We start from the raw sequence: 24,497 nt of genomic DNA, 5'->3' as shown, positions 1-24,497 counted from the left end.
ATGGCAGCAGGTAGTTAATTGCTTTGTAAAAGTCGAAATGTGTCGGGTGAGACGAGGATGGTTTGTTGTGATCCCAATATGCAGACCACAGCCTGCAGGTAAAAAGGTATGTAACGCTTAAACCAAAAATGAACAAAAGGGAAAGGAAAAGGCAATGGCTATGCAAAACCAAAGTCAAACTGAACTGGCTACAAAGTAAAGAGAAACGAAATGCTGGACGACAGCAAAAACTTACGGCGTCCACAAAGTACATCCGTACATGACATGACAATCAACAATGTCCACACCAAAGAAGGATAGCAACAACATAAATAGCCTTACTTGCTAACAAAAAGCAGGTGCGCGGAATAGCGCTCAAAGGAAGACATGAAAGTGCTACAGGAAAAGACCAACAAAACAGGAAGTGCCACCAAAATAACAGCGCAAGACAAGAACTAAAGCACAGGAAAACACCAACAAGCTCAATATGCAGACCACAGCGTGCAGGTAATAAGGTATGTAACGCTTAAACCAAAAATGAACACAAGGGAAGGGAAAAGGCAATGACTATGCAAAAAAAACTAAAGTAAAACTGAACTGGCTACAAAGTAAACAGAAACGGAATGCTGGACGACAGCAAAAACTTACGGCGTCCACAAAGTACATCCGTACATGACATGACAATCAACAATGTCAACAAAACAGGAAGGGCCACCAAAATAACAGCGCAAGACAAGAACTAAAGCACAGGAAAACACCAACAAACTCGAAATAAGGCACGACGACCTGGTGGAGTTTAATTTTTTTTTAACGTTTTCTGCTGGTGGTGTGCCTCTGGATTTTTTAATGAAAGAAAATGTGCCTTGCCTCAAAAAAAGTTTGAAAAACACTGCTTTAAGGCAACACTTGCCTTGACCTTAAAAAGTTAAAATTCGAAGTCTGAATAGTTATACCCCTGAAAATATACGAGAGGTACAAACTGAAATAAAATGACACATTTCCAAAGAAGAAACCATTTATTACATTCTTAAAACCACATATAATGCATCCCGACGGACAACAATATATATCGAGCTGTGCGACTCACTAGTAATACACCTCTTGTACATTTTTGTTCATACAAGGAAAGGAAAAAGGGGGAGACAAACTAGTCCTGTTTTGTCCGTACTCTTCCTCGTAGTTCACCAATTTAAAAAAATAGATTACCGACTTTACGAGACAAAAGTGGAGACACTTAAAAGAAATAAGTGGATCAAAGACAAACGTGAAAATCACAGCAAAAATTTTTTTATCGTTAAACTTAAGATTGATTTTTTTTTTTCCTTTGTGTAAATTTGAATGGTACAATATTAGGACAATTCACAAAAATAGAACTGGCGTCCACAGTGATTATGGTGAGTACAAGGCTGGTGACGAAGGGACGAGAGACCACAGCGAGCTCCCTGAGTGGCAGGCGGCAGGCCCCTTAGACTCTGAACCCCCTCTCTATGAAAAAAAACAAAACTTCACAGCACCCCCGAGCAGTGTTGGGACTAACTTACTGTAACGCCGTTACTTTCGGCGGTAAATAGTAATCTAACACGTTATTTTTTATATCCAGTAACTCAGTTAGCGTTACTACATGATGCGTTACTGCGTTATTTTACGTTATTTTTTATGTAGTATCGGCTAGAAACTGAGAAGATCTGAGTGTGTTTTATTGGAGCGCTGCGGAAGTGGCGAGGGGGCGTGTCTGTGTTTACTAACAAGACATGGCAGAAAGAAGTCGAGTTTCTTAACATGGAGATATTCTCACTACTTTTCTTTTGTCGAACACAAAGAAAAGGACATTTTAGTTAAATGTAAGTCGTGTCTTGGATCAAACTTCCTATCCTAGCAATTCAAATCTGCTGAAACAGCTACAAAAGCAACATGCTTCGACGAAGCTAGTAAAGAGAGACACACTTCACCTCCTAAGCAACAGCGGCTGGATTTTAACGAGGCACCGCGCACTGAAGGTACACACACGCTGTCAAATCTCTTATATACTCTTTCATTCTAGACTTCTAGAGTGTTTGTTTGATTATCACATAACTCTAAATGTATAGACCAGGGGTGTCCAAACTTTTTCCACTGAGGGCCGCACACGGAAAAATTAAAGCATGTGGGGGCCATTTTGATATTTTTCCTTTTCAAACCATAACAAAATATATGGATTTTTTATTTATTGTACCTTTAGGGGTCCCGGGGACCATAAAGGGTCTCAGTCATTAAAATGTTAAAAATAAGTCAGATTATTATTTTTTTTACATTATTTAACGCTTACAGTAAATCTCTATATCAACTTCAAGTTGATATAAAGTAATATAAAAAAAAAAAAAAATGTTTTATGGCTCTTCTGTCAAAAACAACTTGTTTTTTTTTTTTTTTATAGTAAAACTGAAATATGCAGTATTTAGTAATTAGAGCCCTAAAAGATCAATAATGCAGGACACCATTGATTTTAATTATTTCATATTTTTGAGTAATCACAGTGAAAAGATAAATAAAAAATCACAAAATATATTTGGGATCCAAAAGGTGCCCCACTCCAAGTAAAACATTTTTATTAGGTTTTTCTTTTACTTTCAACACTTAAGTTACGAGATCAACTTCAGATGTATCTGTCCATTTCATGCTGGAACTATTATTTTGTTTGTTTTATGCGCTTTTGTCAAAGAAAACGTTGATGTTTTTATATGGCTACTACGCAATATATGCAATATTTACCACATAAAACATTTTAAAGTGAAATATTTGAAGTAATTGGAGCCCTGAAAATAATTCATTATAACATGGATTTTTTGTCTTTTTTTTTTTTTTTTGAGCAATGGCAAAAAAAGAAAAATAAAGAAAGATAAAAGAAAAAAAAAACAGCCTGCATGGCAGCTTTTGTGTCAACATTGCAACTTTTTCTCGTTAGATTTCACCTCATTCCACTTTTTTTAATGTTCTTTTTTATTTTTACAATAGTATTTCCAGAATGTGTGGCGGGCCGGTAAACAATTAGCTGCGGGCCGCAAATGGCCTCCGGGCCGCACTTTGGACAACCCTGGTACAGACCATAAAGTTCACAAACATAAAGAGGGATGCTAGTGGGCCAAGCCAATCTTTCCTTATCTCTAAACTAAAACTGGGGAAATGTATAGTGTTCTGGGCTTCAGACATGATTTTATTTCACAATTCCTTGAGAGAAAAAAACGCCTGGTTAGGCTTTGTGTATGTAGTGTGTACCTTCCTTGCTTTACAGCTATGTTGTTATTATGCTGTTTGTTACTTATGTATGTTATGTTGCAGCTATTTAAAATAGTTTTGTCAATTTCTTCTGGCCTGAAACAAATTGGCCCTTTGAAACATATCTTTGTCTTTGTGTGTTGTATGTAGACCACATTGCTTAGCAGAGTTCAGTGATGCAAATGCATGTCAAGTTGATCAACACATTGTATTATTCTCCAGTGCAATAACAGTACTGAAATAAAGGCTAAAAGGGAATTAAAGGGGGCCTTAAAAAAAATAAAAAATATATATAAGTAACCTAATAGTTACTTTTCACAGTAACGCATTACTTTTTGGTGCAAGTAACTGAGTTACTTTTGAAATAAAATAACTATTAACTGTAATTAGTTACTGGTTTTCAGTAACTAACCCAACACTGCCCCCGGAGTGAGACATGATCGTCTCCACGCTAAAAAACTACCTGCAGAATTGGGCCGAGAGCTGAGGCCCGACGCAGGGGTGTTAGACTCGTGTCCAGTGAGAGGGAAGTATAAGTGCTTCTTTCTTCAAAACTGTTGGGTTTGGGACTCACAGGGCAGAGTAATAACACCATGGACAACCGTGGACCATCAGGACCCTAAAAAGAAATGAGACTAACGAGTGATTCCATTATACGACACTTGGACTGCTTGGGGGTGCGGTTTGTCTCCTTCGTTGGCTAGTCTCGCTGCCTCGGCTTGCAAGTGTCTGTCCGCCCCCTCCGGAGGGTGCGGGATTGTTGCCGTGGGAACCTGAGAGTGCTACGCAAGAGTACGTCCTCCCGTCCACCCGATCTCGCTCTCATATAGTCATCTATGTACATTCTCATTTCAAATATTTGTATAGAAATGTGTATATAAATTAAAGGTCATTTCACCTTGCCTGTGAGTGGCATTTGCAAGGGGGGGGGGGGGGGGGGAAGGGGGTGTGCGTGGGACTGAGGTCTCTCAAGGTGGCGCCGAACACCGGCAAAAATGGGTGTGAATATCTATGAGGTGATTTTGCTTGAAGAAAATGACTTATTGGTCCCTAAAGTGTGGTTTTGTATGAATACACTATATTGCCAAAAGTATTCGGCCACCTGCCTTGACTCACACATGAAGTTGAAGTGCCATCCCATTCCTAACCCATAGGGTTCAATATGACCTTTTTGCAGCTATCACAGCTTCAACTCTTCTGGGATAAGGCTGTCCACAAGGTTGCGGAGTGTGTCTATAGGAATTGTCCACCATTCTTCCAAAAGCGCATTGGTGAGGCCTGGCTCTCAGTCTCCATTCTAATTCATCCCAAAGGTGTTCTATCGGGTTCAGGTCAGGACTCTGCGCAGGCCAGTCAAGTCCTTTCTTTCTTTTCTTTTACCCATGATTGTCACACACACACTAGGTGTGGCGAAATTATTCTCTGCATTTGACCCATCACCCTTGATCACCCCCCTGGGAGGTGAGGGGAGCAGTGAGCAGCAGCGGTAGCCGTGCCCGGAAATCATTTTTGGTGATTTAACCCCCAATTCCAACCCTTGATGCTGAGTGCCAAGCAGGGAGGTAATGGCTCCCATTTTTATAGTCTTCGGTATGACTCGGCCGGGGTTTGAACTCACGACCTTCATCCACACCAGACTCTGTCATCCATGTCTTTATGGACCTTGCTTTGTGCAGTCATGTTGGAAGAGGAATGGGCCCGCTCCAAAACTGTTCCCACAAGGTTGGGAGCATGGAATTGTCCAAAATGTTTCGGTATCCTGGAGCATTCCAAAGTTCCTTTCACTGGAACCCAACGCCTGAAAAACGACCCCACGCCATAATTCCTCCTCCACCAAATTTCGCACTCGGCACAATGCGGTCCGAAATGTAGCGTTCTCCTGGCAACCTCCAAACCCAGACTGGTCCATCAGATTGCCAGATGGAAAAGCGTGACTCATCAGTCCAGAGAAGGCGTCTCCACTGCTCTAGAGTCCAGTGGTGACGTGCTTCACACCACTGCATCCCACGCTTTGCATTGGACTTGGTGATGTATGGCTTAGATGCAGCCGCTCGGCCGTGGAAACCCATTCCATGAAGCTCTCTGCGTACTGCACGTGGGCTAATTGGAAGGTCACATGAAGATTGGAGCTCTGTAGCAACTGACTCTGCAGAAAGTCTTTGCACTATGCGCTGACTCCTCTCTGTCAGTTTACGTGGCCTACCACTTGGTTGCTGTTGTTCCCCAAATCTTCCATTTTCTTATAATAAAGCCGACTTTGGAATATTTAGGAGCTAGGAAATTTCACGACTGGATTTGCTGCACACGTGGCATCCTATGACAGTTCCACGCTGGCCCATTCTTTCACAAATGTTTCTAGAAACAGTCTCCATGCCTAAGTGCTTGGTTTTATACCCCGGGCCAAGTGATTAGGACACCTGGTTCTCATCATTTGGATGGGTGGCCAAGTACTTTTGGCAATATAGTGTATGTGCGCATACCACACTGAAATGGTACTTTTCTAAGACTGTATACAACTGTGACAGGGTGGTACATTCAGTTCTGGGTCAATGAGGTACATTCATGACTGGTTGGGGCGATCCGTTGCGGATCGGATGCTGAACAAGTGTCGCAACTTGGTGTATACGTCTAATGCGTCTGCTTGTTGGCGCTGCTACGGTTCGCAGAAGAGCAAGAGAGCGTGCGTGGTCTGTAGTGTAAGGTGCGTCGCCTGCTCGGAAAGTGGAGGACTACTTTGGAATTCCCGGGAGACGGAGTTATCTAAAGTCCTGGATTGTCCTTCGACTGCTGGTTGTTGAGCTTGGAACGTCTTCATCCTGCTCGGTCTACTCCTTTTTGCTTCCAATTCCTGTGGATACCATCTCTCTGTCAGTCAGACTGTTGTCTTTCTAGCTGTTGGTGGAGTCGGGCAGCGACATCTCGCTCGCAAACACCTCCCTGTACAGCGGCGGGAAACTGTACGCCGTCTCTGGGTGGACCAGGCGGAAAAACTCCAGTTTGTCAATGTGGAGGTTGCAGATGGACTTCATGATGGGTAGTTTGGACAGCATCTGTGGAGAAAGAAGATCATTTGTATATGTTTGCACAACTTTATGTTCACGGGGGGTCCAGGCTGGGTCCTTTACCTTGTCCAGTTTCTCTTCAGAACCACTCTGGTGAAGACTGTGCTGCAGGGCCAAGTAGACTTTCTCCTGGAGCTTCTGAACCTTTTGGCCTTCTGTCAACCAAGGCCGATCTGAGAAAAACAGACAAACATAATCCCACGTTATTTAAAGGGGAACTGCACTTTTTCTTTGGATTTTGCCTTTATTTCACAATCATTTTTACGATTTTACAGATGATAAAAAAAACGCTTGAAAGATGCAGCTAATGGGAGTCACCGTTGTAGCCTTCAAAGTCCTCTAAAACAACTTTTATATACACACTGCAAGTATATTTTGCCATTTATTCACAATCATTATGTCTTTTTTTAGGATTCTAAAGATAAAAAAAATGCTTGCAAGAAGTGGCTAGTGAGAGTGATCTATGTAGCCTCGTTTTATATACATGCAAGTATATATATATAATGTAGTAACAGACACCTTCATAACAATATGTAATATGTACAATATACACGCTGCAAGTAAATATATATAATGTAGTAACAGACACCTTCATAACAATATGTAATATGTACAATATACACACTGCAAGTATAAATATAATGTAGTAACAGACACCTTCATAACAAAATGTAATATGTACAATATACACACTGTAAGTATATATATAATGTAGTAACAGACACCTTCATAACAACATGTAATATCTACGATGTACACACTGCAAGTATATATATAATGTAGTAACAGACACCTTCATAATAAAATGTAATATGTACAATATACACACTGTAAGTATATATATATATATATAATGTAGTAACAGACACCTTCATAACAATACGTACAATATACACACTGCAAGTATATATATAATGTAGGAACAGACACCTTCATAACAATATGTAATATGTACAATATACACGCTGCAAGTAAATATATATAATGTAGTAACAGACACCTTCATAACAATATGTAATATGTACAATATACACACTGCAAGTATAAATATAATGTAGTAACAGACACCTTCATAACAAAATGTAATATGTACAATATACACACTGTAAGTATATATATAATGTAGTAACAGACACCTTCATAACAACATGTAATATCTACGATGTACACACTGCAAGTATATATATAATGTAGTAACAGACACCTTCATAATAAAATGTAATATGTACAATATACACATTGTAAGTATATATATATATATAATGTAGTAACAGACACCTTCATAACAATATGTACAATATACACACTGCAAGTATATATATAATGTAGTAACAGACACCTTCATAACAACATGTAATATCTACGATGTACACACTGCAAGTATATATATAATGTAGTAACAGACACCTTCATAATAAAATGTAATATGTACAATATACACACAGTAAGTATATATATATATATATAATGTAGTAACAGACACCTTCATAACAATACGTACAATATACACACTGCAAGTATATATATAATGTAGGAACAGACACCTTCATAACAATATGTAATATGTACAATATACACACCGCCCACCTCAACCTCCTCATGCTCTCTCAGGGAGAGCATGTCCCAAATTCCAAGCTGCTGTTTTGAGGCATGTTTAAAAAATAATGCACTTTGTGCATTATTGTGCAATCGCCAGTGCCATGTTGGCATTTTTTTCCATAACTTGAGTTGATTTATTTTGGAAAACCTTGTTACATTGTTTAATGCATCCAGCGGGGCATCACAACAAAATTAGGCATAATAATGTGTTAATTCCACGACTGTATATATTGGTATCGGTTGATATCGGAATCGGTAATTAAGAGTTGGACAATATCGTCAAAAAAGCCATTATCGGACATCTCTAATTATAACCCAATTTTTGCAACAAACACTAAAAGGAAGATTTCAAACCGGGTGCAAGAGGGTTCACTCTGTGTATTGCTCTTAACACATGAGTGTATTTAGTCAATAGCAGAATGAAATGAACGTAGGCATTACTTACTTTATTAATATTATATATTATGACTACTTTGATGCTTAATTTGGTCTAAAAACAATGCTGGCAATAACATTGTTTATTGACAACAATTTGGCCTGCCTATGATTATCACCCAATTTTTGCAACAAACACTAAATGCATGACACACATCCACCACAATCTGACACGAGAGCGTTTGCAAAGAAAAAGAGGAGAAATAGTCACCAGGGGAGAGCAGGACGGCCGCACTAAACAGAGCCATCTCTTCATCAGTCAGCTGGAGCCGGCAGAGTCCTTTTCCTAGTTCAAACACTGCACTCGCGAGGTCATCACAACCTGATTAAACAACAACAACAACAAAAATACATGAACTGCCAAAGAAACATGAGAAAAATTATTGCAGATGTAATGTCATGTAGCACTATGCATAATCATAAATATATGCATAATAGACTGTATTTATATTATTCACATGTGAATAATATAAATACAGTCTATTATACAGCATTATTCACATGTGAATAACACAAATACAGTCTATTATACAGCATTATTCACTTGTGAGTAATATAAATACAGTCTATTATACAGCATTATTCACATGTGAATAATATAAATACAGTCTATTATACAGCATTATTCACATGTGAATAATATAAATACAGTCTATTATACAGCATTATTCACATGTGAATAATATAAATACGGTCTATTATACAGCATTATTCACATGTGAATAACATAAATATGGTCTATTATACAGCATTATTCACATGTGAATAATATAAATACAGTCTACTATACAGCATTATTCACATGTGAATAATATAAATACAGTCTATTATACAGCATTATTCACATGGGAATAATATAAATACAGTCTATTATACAGCATTATTCACATGGGAATAATATAAATACAGTCTATTATACAGCATTATTCACATGTGAATAATATAAATACGGTCTATTATACAGCATTATTCACATGTGAATAATATAAATATGGTCTATTATACAGCATGATTCACATGTGAATAGTATAAATATGGTCTATTATACAGCATTATTCACATGTGAATAATATAAATACAGTCTATTATACAGCATTATTCACATGTGAATAATATAAATACAGTCTATTATACAGCATTATTCACATGTGAATAATATAAATACAGTCTACTATACAGCATTATTCACATGTAAATAATATAAATACAGTCTATTATACAGCATTATTCACATGTAAATAATATAAATAAAGTCTATTATACAGCATTATTCACATGGGAATAATATAAATACAGTCTATTATACAGCATTATTCACATGTGAATAATATAAATACAGTCTATTATACAGCATTATTCACATGTGAATAATATAAATACAGTCTATTATACATCATTATTCACATATGAATAACATAAATACGGTCTATTATACAGCATTATTCACATGTGAATAATATAAATACAGTCTATTATACAGCATTTTAAACACTACGTGAGTAGTGTGGTCCTCTGTGTTTTTAAAAATGTTGATTTCTATTTATTGTTTTAATTGGTTTTACCCTTTAAAATCGTTTGTAATCATATGTATCTTTATATTGTTTTTATATGTATTTATTTTTTGTTTTTATTCAGTCATTGGTGGAGCTAAGGATAATATTTGAATACTGTTTTTAATATTGTAATGCAGCACTTTGGAAACATTTCTGTTGTTTAAATGTGGATTGGAATATCTACTGTACTGTGCAATCTACTGATAAAAGTTTCAATCAATCAAAAAAAAAAGTGGGTTGTTGTGGCAAACAGCTAATGGGGATCCTTAATCAAAAACCCAAATCAAATCAAAATGTAATGCTGCGTAAAAAGACTTGTGATTGTATCTATAATCAGTGAGATTAAAGCATTAGTGCAATAATGTGACGTAATAATGACGTATACTACAGCCTCTTCTATTTGTTTATGCATTTACAACCCAGCTGCAGTACCACTTAACACCAGAGGGGGCAGTATTGCGCCACAGTGGCGTCGAGACACCCCCCTCTGGCCTCCTTGACAATGAGGAAGACACAGCGCTGCCCAGGTGCAATTTCGTGTTTGATCCATTAAACGTTTTTAAATATCCATTAACATTTTTATCTGTGGCAGGTTTTCTTGCTACAAAAGTGGCGTTGACCTGGTGGCCTTGGAAGAGGTAGGCTAACTATTTGCCATATTTGACTATATTGCTTAATACCAGAGTCATGTAAGTGGGTGACGTCATTAGCCAGGTGTACACGAATAACATTTATTTACATTTATTTATTTGTTCTTAGGGTAATTTGTATTTGCTTTTTCAATGTGTATTTTACTTCTGTTTAAAATGTTATTTTTTAGTCAGTCCTATGCCTCTATTTCTTTGTGGTGTACAGCCCTTTGTTTTTAAAGGGCTGTATAAATAAAGTTGGTATGGTATTTAATCTGATCATCATTGGGATTTGAATGTTCCTTTATACATGGACCCTGGAAAAATTATCTAATGAGGACGTGCATTTTCATGCGTCACACCAGGGCTGGGTGATATATAGAATATATTCGATATGTTGCGGGTTTGTCTCTGTGCGATATAAAAAATGGCTATATCGTGATATTCGAGTATACGTTGCTTTTAGCTGTGGGAATTACACCGCAGGTTTTTCTCACTCTTTCTTGTCTCTACTTCTCACAGAGACGTAAAACAAGCGCACCTTACATACGTCACATACTGTCGCGCGTGCGACGTCGTACGCCCTCGCCGACCAGAGAGGTGGCGACGTGGGTAACGTTAGCTGTGGTGCTAGGAGAGAGTGAAGGTGTGAATCTGGTAACAAATGAAGGAAGAATTAATTCCCAAGAAAAACAGTCTGCCGGTGGTTTGGCTTCAAGCGGGAAGATGTCGAACAGACAACCGCAATTCCTGAATAGGCTGAAAAGTTTGAAGTTGGAACGGTTTGAATCGTGTGGAAATTTTTCCCATTCACTTTGAATGGGAAAAATGTCCCGGAAAATCTGGAATTCTGGGAAATCTGGGAATTTTTGGTATTTGTCGAGGGGAAACCCGCGATTCCTGAATAGGCTGAACAGTTTGAAGTTGGAGCGGTTTGAATCGGGTGAAAAATGTGGAAATTTGAAAAATGGCCAATTCATTTTGAATGGGAAAAATGTCCTGGAAAACCTGGAATTCTGGGAAATCGGGGAATTTTTGGTATTTGTCGAGGGGAAACCCGCGATTCCTGAATAGGCTGAACAGTTTCAAGTTGGAACGGTTTGAATAGGGTGAAAAATGTGGGAATTTGAAAAATGGCCAATTCATTTTGAATGGGAAAAATGTCCCGGAAAACCCGGAATTCTGGGAAATATGGGAATTTTTGGTATTTGTCGAGGGAAAGCCTGCGATTCCTGAATAGGCTGAACAGTTTGAAGTTGGAACGGTTTGAATCGGGTGAAAAATGTGGAAATGATGGAAATTTGTAAAATGGCCAATTCATTTTGAATGGGAAAAATCTGGAGAAGAAGAATAAATAGATGAATTTTGGTGTAGAAAAGCACATGTGTGAATGTTTTGGAGCATTCACACAATTATATTGGATTTGTTTCAGCATCTTTCGTGCACCATTTTTCTGTGTGGCCCACAGTCAAAAAAACAACCCTGTTCTAATGTGTGTAGTGGGGTTGCTAGACTTGAATCTGCATGTTTCAGAGCTTTTTCATGTGACGCTCACCAAGTGCTTTGAAGAACTGAGCCGAGGCAAATTTTCCGTTGAAGAAAAGAGTGCTGTTGTTGACGTTAAACGCCCGACACATGCGGATCAGCAGGACCTCCAGGCATCCTGAAAGGGCAGCCATAGGGGCAAAGAGGTGGATGGGAAGGGGACAGAGATGGTCCAAGATACTCCCAACATAAACAGACAGATGTAAATTTGGATTTAGATGAATATACATAGCATATATGTGACAATTTGAACCATATATAGTTGTAAAGAGTTCAAGTAAATGCATTGCCAAATATATGATATTTTCCCACACATATATAAATGTATATATGAAGAAAGTTAACATGTTTTCCCACAATAATGTTCCTCCCCATTGTTGATAGAAATGGGGCAAAAGAGAAGGTTGGAGACAAAAGACAACAAAGGAACTCAAGTTAGCAAGTTTTTCCATTCTGGTTTACGTGGGTACAATTACTGTAACGTGAAGTGAGTGTGTAACAGTCTGAGCTGTACACTGACCTGCTTTCAGCAATATAATCTGGTCGTTCTGACAGAGATCCATGAAACCGCCGATTCGTTTGGCAAACTCCACCACGTACTGGATGGCGTTGGTGATGTGGTGTGCACACTGCTGCCACATCCATTCAGCTGACTGCAAAACAGAACATTTGACCTATCAGAATCACGTTGTCGTGACGAGTGTCGTTTCGGTGCACTCGTTTAAATATCCCGATCTCGCAGAATAATATTGACCTTGTTCTGAAAGGCCCGCGTGTCCTCGGGCGTGTACTGTACCCAGGTGAATCTCTTCATGTCCTCAGCACTGTATTGACACGTCTCCAAGTGAGACTTCACGATATTCTGAGTCATTCGCTCTGCAAAACAAACAAACATTAAAATCAACACTGTAAAGGTCTTAGGCCAGCATTAAGATACACATTTTTTTTTTAAATAAACAACTATAATGTCACTTAACAAACACAACAAAAACTAAAAAGTGATTTATGGAGTTTTTCAATGTTTTTGTAGTTGGTATACTACGGTACTTCCTGGGTCATGTCATAAAAGACAATTAACAACTACGGTGTCACTTATTAGAGGCTTGCATAAAGTCAAATAAACACAAAACGAGAGATTTAAAGAACTTTTTAAATGGTTTTGTATTAGCATACTACTTCCTGGTTCATGAACAGATGGGTGATAACATTATGATTCTGGTGGGTAAACATATCCAGTCTCTCTTTAAAATGACAATTAACAACTACAATGTCACTTATAAAAACAACAAAAACAAAACAAAGTGATTGCAAAGGTTTTTCAGTGTTTTTGTAGTTGGAATACTACTTCCTGGTTCATGAAAAGATGGGTAATAACATTATGATTCTGGTGTGCAGACTTATTCAGTCCCTCTTCAAAACAATTAACAACTACAATGTCACTTATTAGAGGCTTGCATAAAGTCAAACAAAAACAAAACGAGAGATTTAAAGAACTTTTTAAATGGTTTTGTATTAGCATACTACTTCCTGGTTCATGAACAGAAGGGTATACATTATGATTCTGGTGTGAAGACTTATCCAGTCTCTCTTCAAAATGACAACAACTACAATGTCACTTATAAGGGGTTGCACAAAACCCAACAGAACAAAAACAAAATGGTTTTACAAAGGTTTTTCAACGTTTTTGTAGTTAGAATACTACTTCCTGGTTCATGAACAGATGGGTAATACCATTATGATTCTGGTGTGTACACTTATCCAGTCCCTCTTCAAAACAATTAACAACTACAATGTCACTTATTAACGGCTTGCATAAAGTCAAACAAAAACAAAACAAAGTGATTTCAAAGGTTTGTCAATGTTTTTGTAGATGGAATACTACTTCCTGGTTCATGAACAGATGGGTAAAAATATTATGATTCTGGTGGATAAACTTATCCAGTCTCTCTTCAAAATGACAATTAACAACTACACTGTCACTTACTAACGGCTTGCATAAAGTCAAACAAAAACAAAACTAGTGATTTAAAGAACTTTTTAAATGTTTTGTATTAGCATACTACTTCCTGGTTCATGAACAGATGGGTGATAACATTATGATTCTGGTGGATAAACATATCCAGTCTCTCTTTAAAATGACAATTAACAACTACACTGTCACTTATTAACGGCTTGCATAAAGTCAAACAAAAACAAAACGAGACATTTCCATAACTTTTTTAATGTTTTTGTATTAGCATACCACTGCCTGGTTCATGAACAAATGGGTGATAACATTATGATTCTGGTGGGTAAACATATCCAGTCTCTCTTTAAAATGACAATTATCAACTACAATGTCACTTATAAAAACAACAAAAACAAAACAAAGTGATTGCAAAGGTTTTTCAATGTTTTTGTAGTTTAAATACCTCTTTCTGGTTCATGAACAGATGGGTAATACCATTATGATTCTGGTGTGTAGACTTATCCAGTCCCTCTTCAAAACAATTAACAACTACAATGTCACTTATTAACGGCTTGCATAAATTAAAACAAAAACAAAACAAAGTGATTTCAAAGGTTTGTCAATGTTTTTGTAGTTGGAATACTACTTCCTGGTTCATGAACAGAAGGGTAAAAATATAATGATTCTGGTGGATAAACTTATCCAGTCCCTCTTCAAAACAATTAACAACTACAATGTCACTTAATAACGGCTTGCATAAAGTCAAACAAAAACAAAACGAGTGATTTAAAGAACTTTTAAATGGTTTTGTATTAGCATACTACTTCCTGGTTCATGAACAGATGGGTAATACCATTATGGTTCTGGTGGGTAAACACATCCAGTCTCTCTTTAAAATGACAATTAACAACTACAATGTCACTTATAAACACAACAAAAACAAAACAAAGTGATTGCAAAGGTTTTTCAATGTTTTTTGTTTTTGTAGTTGGAATACTACTTCCTGGTTCATGAACAGAAGGGTAAAAATATTATGATTCTGGTGGATAAACTTATGCAGTCTCTCTTTAAAATGACAGTTAACAACTACAATGTCACTTACTAACGGCTTGCATAAAGTCAAACAAAAACAAAACGAGTGATTTAAAGAACTTTTCAAATGTTTTTGTATTAGCATACTACTTCCTGGTTCATGAACAGATTGGGGATAACATTATGATTCTGGTGGGTAAACATATCCAGTCTCTCTTTAAAATGACAATTAACAACTACAATGTCACTTATAAAAACAACAAAAACAAAACAAAGTGATTGCAAAGGTTTTTCAATGTTTTTGTAGTTGAAATACCTCTTTCTGGTTCATGAACAGATGGGTAATACCATTATGATTCTGGTGTGTAGACTTATCCAGTCCCTCTTCAAAACAATTAACAACTACAATGTCACTTATTAGAGGCTTGCATAAAGTCAAACAAAAACAAAACGAGAGATTTAAAGAACTTTTTAAATGGTTTTGTATTAGCATACTACTTCCTGGTTCATGAACAGAAGGGTAGTAACATTATGATTCTGGTGTAAAGACTTATCCAGTCTCTCTTCAAAATGACAATTAACAACTACAATGTCACTTATAAGGGGTTGCACAAAACCCAACACAACAAAAACAAAATGGTTTTACAAAGGTTTTTCCATGTTTTTGTAGTTAGAATACTACTTCCTGGTTCATGAACAGATGGGTAATACCATTATGATTCTGGTGTGTACACTTATCCAGTCCCTCTTCAAAACAATTAACAACTACAATGTCACTTATTAACGGCTTGCATAAAGTCAAACAAAAACAAAACAAAGTGATTTCAAAGGTTTGTCAATGTTTTTGTAGATGGAATACTACTTCCTGGTTCATGAACAGATGGGTAAAAATATTATGATTCTGGTGGATAAACTTATCCAGTCCCTCTTCAAAACAATGAACAACTACAATGTCACTTAATAACGGCTTGCATAAAGTCAAACAAAAACAAAACGAGTGATTTAAAGAACTTTTAAATGGTTTTGTATTAGCATACTACTTCCTGGTTCATGAACAGATGGGTAATACCATTATGGTTCTGGTGGGTAAACACATCCAGTCTCTCTTTAAAATGACAATTAACAACTACAATGTCACTTATAAACACAACAAAAACAAAACAAAGTGATTGCAAAGGTTTTTCAATGTTTTTTGTTTTTGTAGTTGGAATACTACTTCCTGGTTCATGAACAGAAGGGTAAAAATATTATGATTCTGGTGGATAAACTTATGCAGTCTCTCTTTAAAATGACAGTTAACAACTACAATGTCACTTACTAACGGCTTGCATAAAGTCAAACAAAAACAAAACGAGTGATTTAAAGAACTTTTTAAATGTTTTTGTATTAGCATACTACTTCCTGGTTCATGAACAGATTGGTGATAACATTATGATTCTGGTGGGTAAACATATCCAGTCTCTCTTTAAAATGACAATTAACAACTACAATGTCACTTATAAAAACAACAAAAACAAAACAAAGTGATTGCAAAGGTTTTTCAATGTTTTTGTAGTTGAAATACCTCTTTCTGGTTCATGAACAGATGGGTAATACCATTATGATTCTGGTGTGTAGACTTATCCAGTCCCTCTTCAAAACAATTAACAACTACAATGTCACTTATTAGAGGCTTGCATAAAGTCAAACAAAAACAAAACGAGAGATTTAAAGAACTTTTTAAATGGTTTTGTATTAGCATACTACTTCCTGGTTCATGAACAGAAGGGTAATAACATTATGATTCTGGTGTAAAGACTTATCCAGTCTCTCTTCAAAATGACACTTAACAACTACAATGTCACTTATAAGGGGTTGCACAAAACCCAACACAACAAAAACAAAATGGTTTTACAAAGGTTTTTCAATGTTTTTGTAGTTAGAATACTACTTCCTGGTTCATGAACAGATGGGTATTACCACTATGATTCTGGTGTGTAGACTTATCCAGTCCCTCTTCAAAACAATTAACAACTACAATGTCACGTATTAACGGCTTGCATAAATTAAAACAAAAACAAAACAAAGTGATTTCAAAGGTTTGTCAATGTTTTTGTAGTTGGAATACTACTTCCTGGTTCATGAACAGAAGGGTAAAAATATAATGATTCTGGTGGATAAAATTATCCAGTCCCTCTTCAAAACAATTAACAACTACAATGTCACTTAATAACGGCTTGCAAAAAGTCAAACAAAAACAAAACGAGTGATTTAAAGAACTTTTAAATGGTTTTGTATTAGCATACTACTTCCTGGTTCATGAACAGATGGGTAATACCATTATGATTCTGGTGGGTAAACATATCCAGTCTCTCTTTAAAATGACAATTAACAACTACAATGTCACTTATAAACACAACAAAAACAAAACAAAGTGATTGCAAAGGTTTTTCAATGTTTTTTGTTTTTGTAGTTGGAATACCACTTCTTGGTTCATGAACAGATGGGTAAAAATATTATGATTCTGGTGGATAAACTTATCCAGTCTCTCTTTAAAATGACAATTAACAACTACAATGTCACTTATTATTGGCTTGCATAAAGTCAAACAAAACGAGAGATTTAAAGAACTTTTTAAATGTTTTTGTATTAGCATACTACTTCCTGGTTCATGAAAAGATGAGTGATAACATTATGATTCTGGTCGGTAAACATATCCAGTCTCTCTTTAAAATTACAATCAACAACTACAATGTCACTTGCACAAAACCAGACACAACAAAAACAAAACAAAGTGACTACAAAGGTTCTTCAATGTTTTTGTAGTTCGCATACTACTTCCTGGTTCATGAACAGATGGGGGATGTTGTTATTCTTCAAAATTTAACCCAGTGGTGGCTTAAGACTTTTGTAAATAAGATATAATACAAATGTGACCTGAATGTTGTCCCATGGCAACAATATTTACTCTCACAATTCATTAAATATAGTAAGAGGTGTTTCAATATTTTCACTGTCATGTAATGTTGATTGATGTTTATTATTTATTCGAATCATGTAAAAACAACTTCACGAGGACTTAAATGCATTTGTCGTGTAGCGCACAGATTTTGGACTTTGCTTTTTTGTTGGTTTTCGCTTTTCTTTTTCAGTTCACCGGATTGACGTCAAACTACTTAATCCACCTAAAAGGAGTTTCAGTGCTGTAAGTCATGCATGTAGCGACATGAATTGCATTCGAGTAATTAAGGTCAGCGGGGGGGGGGGAGAAGAAGCCTCCTGTGAAACTCGCTATGCAGTGTCAAATTCTGCACGTACGTCGTCATGCTGAGTCAAGTTCAAATTGGAAAAAACGGAGCATGTCTTTGTGTCAAGGGAGCCTTTGAATGACTGTATTCTAACCAGGGTTTTACAACATGGTCACTACTCACCGAGGTCTGATATTGAGCAGTCGTCCGGCAGCTGGTCCAGCAGCGTGTCCCCAAGTAGTGGATGTGTGTGCAGCAGCTGGATGCCACTGTCTGGCCCATCCAACATTGTCTGCTGCGGAGAATTCTGATTGGACGGCGATGAGGACGAGGAGGAAGCGGACGACGAGTTGGAGGTGTTCCCCTTGCTGTTCCCTCCGCTCCCGCCCAGTAGCTCCAGGCTGCAGTACTCGCTGGCCTCCTCGGGGGTCAGCGGCAGATCAAACAGATCTGGCAGCGCTGCGATGTCGTCAAGGTCGCTGAGGGTGGAGGTGGAGCCCCCGCTGCTGTAGGAGCGGCTCAGACCTTCCTCGCCGTCCTCGCCGCCACCGCCGTCCTCGCTGGGTAAGAACGGGGTGGTGGGGCCCCCACCTCCAGAGCCCAGGCACTCCTGGGACTTCTGGTGTTTTTGCACCTCAGCATAGAGGCTATCACGCTGCTTTTTGGACATACGGCCAAACTTTACCGCTGTTAGGGGAAAAGACGGAGAATAGGACTTTACCAAGGATCCATTTTAGACAGAGAACCCAAAAATTGTTTGGTGGGGTCAAGGTCGGAGTGAATATGTGTCTTTTGTGTAACGATTGATCGATTTACAGTGGTGGTCAAAAGTTTACATACACTTGTAAAGAACATCATGTCATGGCTGTCTTGAGTTTCCAATCATTTCTACAACTCTTATTTTTTTGTGATATATCCTGATTCATTTCAAATGTCATACAATTCCTCAACACACCATGATACAAATACGGCTGACTCCTGTCCAAGATTCATATCTGCTGATGATATTTTTCACATTTTGCCCACCAGCTTGCCTGACATTACTACTTTTAGTGTACAATGTCAATAAGTAAATGGTACTCTAAGTCGTAACCTTGCAATTCAAGCTTTATTTTGCTTTACCTGTGAAATATTCTTTGCATTTGATTTACTTTGTAGTAAAAAAACAGACTTGTGTTCAATCTGTCATCTTAACGAGGCAGCTTCAGGCTGAGAGGAGCTCCAGAAAAATGTCCCTCATATACAGTCGTGGTCAAAAGTGTACCGTATTTTTTGGAGTATAAGTCGCACCGGCCGAAAATGCATAATAAAGAAGGAAAAAAACACATAAGTCGCACTGGAGTATAAGTCACATTTTTTGGGGAAATGTATTTGATAAAACCCAACACCAAGAAGACATTTGAAAGGCAATTTAAAATAAATAAAGAATAGTGAACAACAGGCTGAATAAGTGTATGTTATATGAGGCATAAATAACCAACTGAGAACGTGCCTGGTATGTTAACGTAACATATTATGGTAAGAGTCATTCAAATAACTATAACATATAGAACATGCTATACGTTTACCAAACAATCTGTCACTCCTGATCGCTAAATCCCGTGAAATCTTATACGTCTAGTCTCTTACGTGAATGAGATAAATAATATTATTTGATATTTTACAGTAATGTGTTAATAATTTCACACATACACAACCGTTCAAAAGTTTGGGGTCACCCAAACAATTTTGTGGAATAGCCTTCATTTCTAAGAACAAGAATAGACTGTCGAGTTTCAGATGAAAGTTCTCTTTTTCTGGCCATTTTGAGCGTTTAATTGACCCCACAAATGTGATGCTCCAGAAACTCAATCTGCTCAAAGGAAGGTCAGTTTTGTAGCTTCTGTAACGAGCTAAACTGTTTTCAGATGTGTGAACATGATTGCACAAGGGTTTTCTAATCATCAATTAGCCCTCTGAGCCAATGAGCAAACACATTGTACCATTAGAACACTGGAGTGATAGTTGCTGGAAATGGGCCTCTATACACCTATGTAGATATTGCACCAAAAACCATACATTTGCAGCTAGAATAGTCATTTACCACATTAGCAATGTATAGAGTGTATTTTTTTTAAAGTTAATACTAGTTTAAAGTTATCTTCATTGAAAAGTACAGTGCTTTTTCTTCAAAAATAAGGACATTTCAATGTGACCCCAAACTTTTGAACGGTAGTGTAAGTCGCTCCTGAGTATAAGTCGCACCCCCGGCCAAACTATGAAAAAAACTGCGACTTATAGTCAGAAAAATACGGTACATACACTTGTAAAGAATATAATGTCATGGCTGTCTTGAGTTTCCAATAATTTCCACAACTCTTATTTTTTTGTGATGTAGTGATAGGAGCACATACTTGTTGGTCACAAAATACATTCATGAAGTTTGCTTCTTTTATGAATTTATTATGGGTCTACTGAAAATGTGAGCAAATGTGCTGGGTCAAAAGTATACATACAGCAATGTTAATATTTGCTTACATGTCCCTTGGCAAGCTTCACTGCAATAAGGCACTTTTGGTAGCCATCCACAAGCTTCTGCTTGAATTTTTGACCACTCCTCTTGACAAAATTGGTGCAGTTCAGCTAAATGTGTTGGTAACATCATGCAGTGTTTCCCACACATTCATTTATTTGTGGCGGCCCGCCACGAAAGAATTACGTCCGCCACAAATAAAAAAAATAATAACAATTTTTTTTTTTTTTTTTTTTTTGTCCTGTCCAGCTTCTCAGGCAAATCATATAGTTGATGTAGATGCCCATATAGGCTGTTCAGATTTACTTTACAAAAGAGAAGTGTAGGATACTTCTCTTGTTGCCTTATTTGTATTTGACCACTACTGTTTTCTGTTTATTTGTTACTGACTGTGGCAGGACACCTCTGCCTCTGTTTCACTTTATGTTGCTGGTAAATCATATGGTTGTAGTAGTAGGCTAAAGTTAAATTATTTAGTATGCACTAATTAAAGGGGCAGAGCTTTAAGAGACATTTTAGCTTTTATATTTTATAAGATATATTTTTTGTAAGAACCACAATTAATAAATATATTTCAGTGAATAACTTATTGTTCAAATCTGTATATAAATATGTACATAAAGTGTTGTAATTATATTGTAAAATGGATGGATGGATGGATGGATGGACGTTTAAAACAAAACTGTTATTAATTAGTAAGTATACATTTTTTGAGCCTTTTTAGAGAAAATCATATCATTGTAGTAAATTATGAAAAATACTCGATGATGTCATGGTGACCACGCCCCCAGCCACGCCCCCACCGCCACAGGTATCTTGGCAGTTTATGGGAAACACTGACATCTTTTGTCTTACTTTTAGATCTCTCTTGGCGATGCTATGGTTGCGTTGTAAGGGTTGGTCTCCTTACGCTTTAGTAGAACTTGGCCAAATACTATTCTGTCTCAGTGGTCCTTTTTACTCAACAAATATGTCATCCAAAAGAACTTGGGAGTGACCAGTGTGTTTTATTCCCTGAGAGGAACAGTATCCAGTTGACCTAATGACAGTCTGTACACTGTATTTGTTTTCTCCATGCAGCACCAAAAAAAGATAGGCATCCTCCAACAGCTGATGTTGAACATTAACGCCGAGGGCTTCAAATTCTCACGGTATCAGCTTCAATTTCGAGGAATGCATGACTCGGCCGCAGAGCAGAGCACACCTTCCCTTATGTAAGCTTCAGCAGGACCCCTCACAGATGTGTTACATTCTCAGTACGCCACACAGTGTAACCATTATAAGGTTATATAGGAAGTGTGTGTTTACCATCTCGGCTCATGCCCAAAGCAAGACACTTCTGCAGACGACAGTGCTGACAGCGGTTGCGGTTGGTTCGGTCGATCAAGCAGTTCCTCTGGCGGGAACAAGAATACATGGCGTTGTTCTGCTGGCTGCGGCGGAAGAAACCCTAAAGAGGTGCATAAACACATGACAAATGAGTGCACATGTATTTGACATACAACAGGTGGCTTGAAATGTGATGAGGGTTCTTCTTTACCTTGCAGCCTTCACAGGTGATGACACCATAGTGGATCCCCGAGGACTTGTCCCCACAGATTTTACAGGGGATGACCTCGATCTGAGCTGCAGGACCAAAAGCAAGATTGATCAGGTCAGAAGAAAACTTCAGTCAAGTGGTGTTATCATATACTGTACTCCAAGGGTATTCAACAAACTGTTTTAGGGGCCACACTTCCAGAAAGCTAAGGATATATATATATATATATATATATATATATATATATATACATATATAGATAGTCAAGGTTTCTATGGTTTATCCGTTATACATTGCTCAATACCGGGGTAGAGCGGAATGTACGTTAAGTCATGAAAAAACACAGAGGCTGTATCATCCCTACAAGCCTGTTTCACAGGTTTCCCCTGACAGGGATTTTAGCAGGGAAACCTGCGAATATATATATATATATATATACACCGTATTTTTCAGACTATAAGTTGCAGTTTTTTTTCATAGTTTGGCCGGGGGTGCGACTTATACTCAGGAGCGACTTATGTGTGAAATGATTAACACATTAGCGTAAAAAATCAAATAATATTATTTATCTCATTCCCGTAAGAGACTAGACGTATAAGATTTCATGGGATTTAGCGATTAGGAGTGACAGATTGTTTGGTAAACATATAGCATGTTCTATATGTTATAGTTATTTGAATGACTCTTACCATAATATTGAATATTCTGAACAAGGTAATAGGAAAAACATCTGGGCCTACAAACCCACCAAGCCATTTTATCAATGAGGATAATAAGATGATAACAAATATGAATGAAGTGTCAAACGGATTCAATTCTTTTTTTGTGAATGTTGGACCCAAATTGGCAGAGAGTATTGGAGAACATAAAGATATACAGAGTGGATGGAGAGGGGGAAGCAAAGTGCTACAGTCCATGCTTCTAGGAGATGTTAGTGAAAATGAAATTGTATCGGTGGTAACAAAACTGAAAAATAAGACATCAACAGACAGTGATGGTATAGACATGATAATTGTAAAAAAGACTATTGACTGTGTCATCAAACCTCTTTGTTATATTTTTAATCTTTCTTTTCAAACAGGGACCTTTCCAAATAAAATGAAGGTAGCAAAGGTAATTCCACTCTTTAAAACAGGAGATAAACATAGATTCACTAATTACAGACCAGTGTCACTACTGTCACAATTTTCTAAAACAATTGAAAAAATATTTGTAAAAAAATTAGATAGTTTTATTGAAAAGAACATGCTGTTGAGTGAGAGCCAGTATGGATTCCGGACCAATAGATCCACTGCTTCAGCTGTAATGAATATAATTGAGGATATAGCAACAGCAACTGATAATAAGAAATACACTATAGGGGTATTTATCGATCTTAAAAAAGCATTTGATACTATAGATCATTCTATATTATTGTCCAAGTTGTATTCATTTGGTGTGAGAGGAGTAGTTTTAGACTGGCTAAGAAGTTATTTAGATAATAGACAAGAGTTTGTGGATTTTATGGGTAATACATCTGAACAAATGAGGATTGAATGTGGAATTCCACAAGGTTCGGTTTTGAGACCAAAATTGTTTATTTTATATATTAATGATATATGTGACGTATCAAAGTTATTGAAATTTGTATTATTTGCGGACGACACCAACTTTTATAGTTCGGGACACGACTTAAAAGCATTATCAAAAATTATTGAACAGGAAATGATTAAACTTAAGAGATGGTTTGATGCCAATAAATTATCATTAAATGTAGAAAAAACAAAGTTCATGATTTTTTGTAAGAGGAAAAGGGAGGAAATGATCAAATTGTCAATAAATGGAATAGATATTGAAAGGGTTTCTGAACTTAGATTTTTAGGAGTGATACTGGATGACGGTCTGACATGGAAATCTCATATTGCACATCTGCGGAAAAAGATGTCTAAGAGTATTTTTATATTAAATAAGGTAAAATATGTGTTAGATTATAGGGCAATGCGCATATTGTATTGTGCACTTATATTGCCATATATCAGCTACTGTGTGGAAGTGTGGGGGAACACATATAAGAGTAACATAAAGGCATTGTATCAACTACAGAAAAGAGCTATAAGGATTATTCATAAAGTAGATTACTTAGAACACACTAACATATTATTCATTAATTCAGGTTTATTGAAATTACAGGAGCTAGTAAAGTTA

At 37.0% G+C, this 24,497-nt stretch overlaps 1 protein-coding gene and 1 long non-coding RNA gene across 5 annotated transcripts in view; one reads left to right on the top strand and one right to left on the bottom strand.

Annotated features, from left to right (window-relative positions):
• Nucleotides 1-986: 986 nt before the first annotated feature.
• Nucleotides 987-24,497, bottom strand: part of rorcb (RAR-related orphan receptor C b) — a 51,507-nt gene continuing 27,996 nt past the window's right edge. Inside the window, exons 2-10 of the mRNA XM_062022175.1 lie at nucleotides 22,314-22,399; nucleotides 22,082-22,223; nucleotides 18,445-18,948; nucleotides 12,809-12,930; nucleotides 12,575-12,707; nucleotides 12,065-12,172; nucleotides 8,539-8,649; nucleotides 6,357-6,466; nucleotides 987-6,281 (exon numbers count right to left, since the gene is read on the bottom strand). Coding sequence (XP_061878159.1) covers nucleotides 6,120-6,281; nucleotides 6,357-6,466; nucleotides 8,539-8,649; nucleotides 12,065-12,172; nucleotides 12,575-12,707; nucleotides 12,809-12,930; nucleotides 18,445-18,948; nucleotides 22,082-22,223; nucleotides 22,314-22,399 — 1,478 coding nt within the window. The 3' untranslated portion in view covers nucleotides 987-6,119. The remainder of the gene's footprint in view (nucleotides 6,282-6,356; nucleotides 6,467-8,538; nucleotides 8,650-12,064; nucleotides 12,173-12,574; nucleotides 12,708-12,808; nucleotides 12,931-18,444; nucleotides 18,949-22,081; nucleotides 22,224-22,313; nucleotides 22,400-24,497) is intronic.
• Nucleotides 10,339-24,497, top strand: part of LOC133630592 (uncharacterized) — a 65,066-nt gene continuing 50,907 nt past the window's right edge. For 3 of the 4 annotated variants that reach the window (XR_009821297.1, XR_009821299.1, XR_009821298.1), the window contains exons 1-4: nucleotides 10,339-10,407; nucleotides 10,473-10,518; nucleotides 21,854-22,231; nucleotides 22,321-22,427. This is a non-coding gene — a long non-coding RNA (uncharacterized LOC133630592). The remainder of the gene's footprint in view (nucleotides 10,408-10,472; nucleotides 10,519-21,853; nucleotides 22,232-22,320; nucleotides 22,428-24,497) is intronic. The other variant, XR_009821300.1, reaches the window with a different exon arrangement.

The sequence above is a fragment of the Entelurus aequoreus genome, linkage group LG16 (genome assembly GCF_033978785.1).
Source record: "Entelurus aequoreus isolate RoL-2023_Sb linkage group LG16, RoL_Eaeq_v1.1, whole genome shotgun sequence".
NCBI classification, from domain to species: Eukaryota; Metazoa; Chordata; class Actinopteri; order Syngnathiformes; family Syngnathidae; genus Entelurus; species Entelurus aequoreus.
Note: the sequence above shows the minus strand (reverse complement) of the source record. Positions and strands in the feature narration are given on the sequence as shown.